This window comes from Penaeus monodon, chromosome 22, assembly GCF_015228065.2.
Source record: "Penaeus monodon isolate SGIC_2016 chromosome 22, NSTDA_Pmon_1, whole genome shotgun sequence".
Classification (NCBI taxonomy): Eukaryota; Metazoa; Arthropoda; class Malacostraca; order Decapoda; family Penaeidae; genus Penaeus; species Penaeus monodon.
Window position 1 is genome coordinate 16,847,032 of NC_051407.1, and position 1,298 is coordinate 16,848,329.

General features: G+C 43.2%; 1 protein-coding gene across 1 annotated transcript in view; it reads left to right on the top strand.

Moving 5' to 3' along the window:
* Nucleotides 1–341: 341 nt before the first annotated feature.
* The window catches only part of LOC119587582 (extensin-like), a gene marked incomplete at its 3' end in the record, with an annotated part of 19,754 nt that continues 18,797 nt past the window's right edge, over nucleotides 342–1,298 (top strand). The window contains 1 exon segment of the mRNA XM_037936295.1: nucleotides 342–460. Within this exon segment, the coding sequence (XP_037792223.1) occupies nucleotides 424–460 (37 nt within the window).

A 1,298-nucleotide genomic window follows, 5' to 3' on the forward strand; every position in this document is an offset into this window, starting at 1 on the left:
CTGATGTTAGTACGAAAGTAAAAGTGTTTCCCTTGCAGTGTCATCACTCGGACTGGGATGTACGATGTTTCTCATTTTCGAATTTTTCGGAAGTGTATATTGTTAAGGGTATTGTGCTAAGTCTTTATCTCGGACGTTATCAGTATCAAAATGGAAGTTAAAGAAGATAATATTACCAATAAATGATTTTTGTACAATCTAAAAAGGATTATTTCCCAATTTTCGTCCTTGTGGCAACGCGGATGAACTTGACTTAGCGGGAGAAAGTGACCAATCACAAGCGCCGCCGCAAGTCACGTGACCTCCCAGCAACAATGGCGGGATGCTTCGAGTGGGAAGGAGTATAAAGGTTTAAGAATGGCGGTGTCTTTTCCAAGTCGAGTTGTCGATAGTGAACCCTTGTAGAGACAACAAGGGAGAGAGATGCGGCTGCCGTTAGCGAACCTGTTGGTGGTGATCGGTAAGTGTCGGGAATATGTCTGTGTGACTATGTGGAAAATGAGAGGAGGAGCGAGAAATGCTCGCGCAAAGAAGAAGGTGAATCCTCCAAACGAGACGAAACTTAGCGGGAAGACGGCCAAGTAGTGCACCGTTGGACCAGTACAGTTAGACGATAGCGAGACGCGAATGCCATGGAAAGCGAGAGTGGAACTTGGTCACGGGGTCGCGTCCTCTTGCTCGTTGCTTATCGGTGGAGACAGATTTTATGCTCAAGATAACCCAGTGTTTTTCATATCTTGTATCTTTTCTTTGCTTTAAAGCTTCATGGCCGAGGAATGCAACTTATATTTTTGCGAAGATTTTACCTTACGTACGAGTGTAGAAATTTAAAGTTCATTTACAATGACTCGCAAAATGCGCTGACACAACGCAAGTGGTGGAAAGATATAGAAGAAAATATCTACTCTCATGATAAGACAAAATAGAATAACGTTATTTTCAACAGTTTAACATTACTTTGCAAACTTCTGTTTTTTTTTCTTATTATCAGCGTCAGCAGATATTTCCCAAAGGACGTACTTACGAACTACAAAGGCAGATAAAGAACTCGGTCATTCTACAGTCACTTAATAACCGCAAAGCAGAAATAACGGCTTCCCTTCATAATGTGCGCATACAAGTATATATAAAGAAGACATCACGTACACAGACAAGTATACCCCAAACACCTTTTTCGATCAGTAGACGAGGGAACAGCCAAACGACGGCGCCCAAAAGCTACATCCATTAAAGGGAGGGAGAGGGACGAGGCACGGGCGGGCTTAAAAGGGAAGACGAGGGTGTTGGGCGAGAGCCAA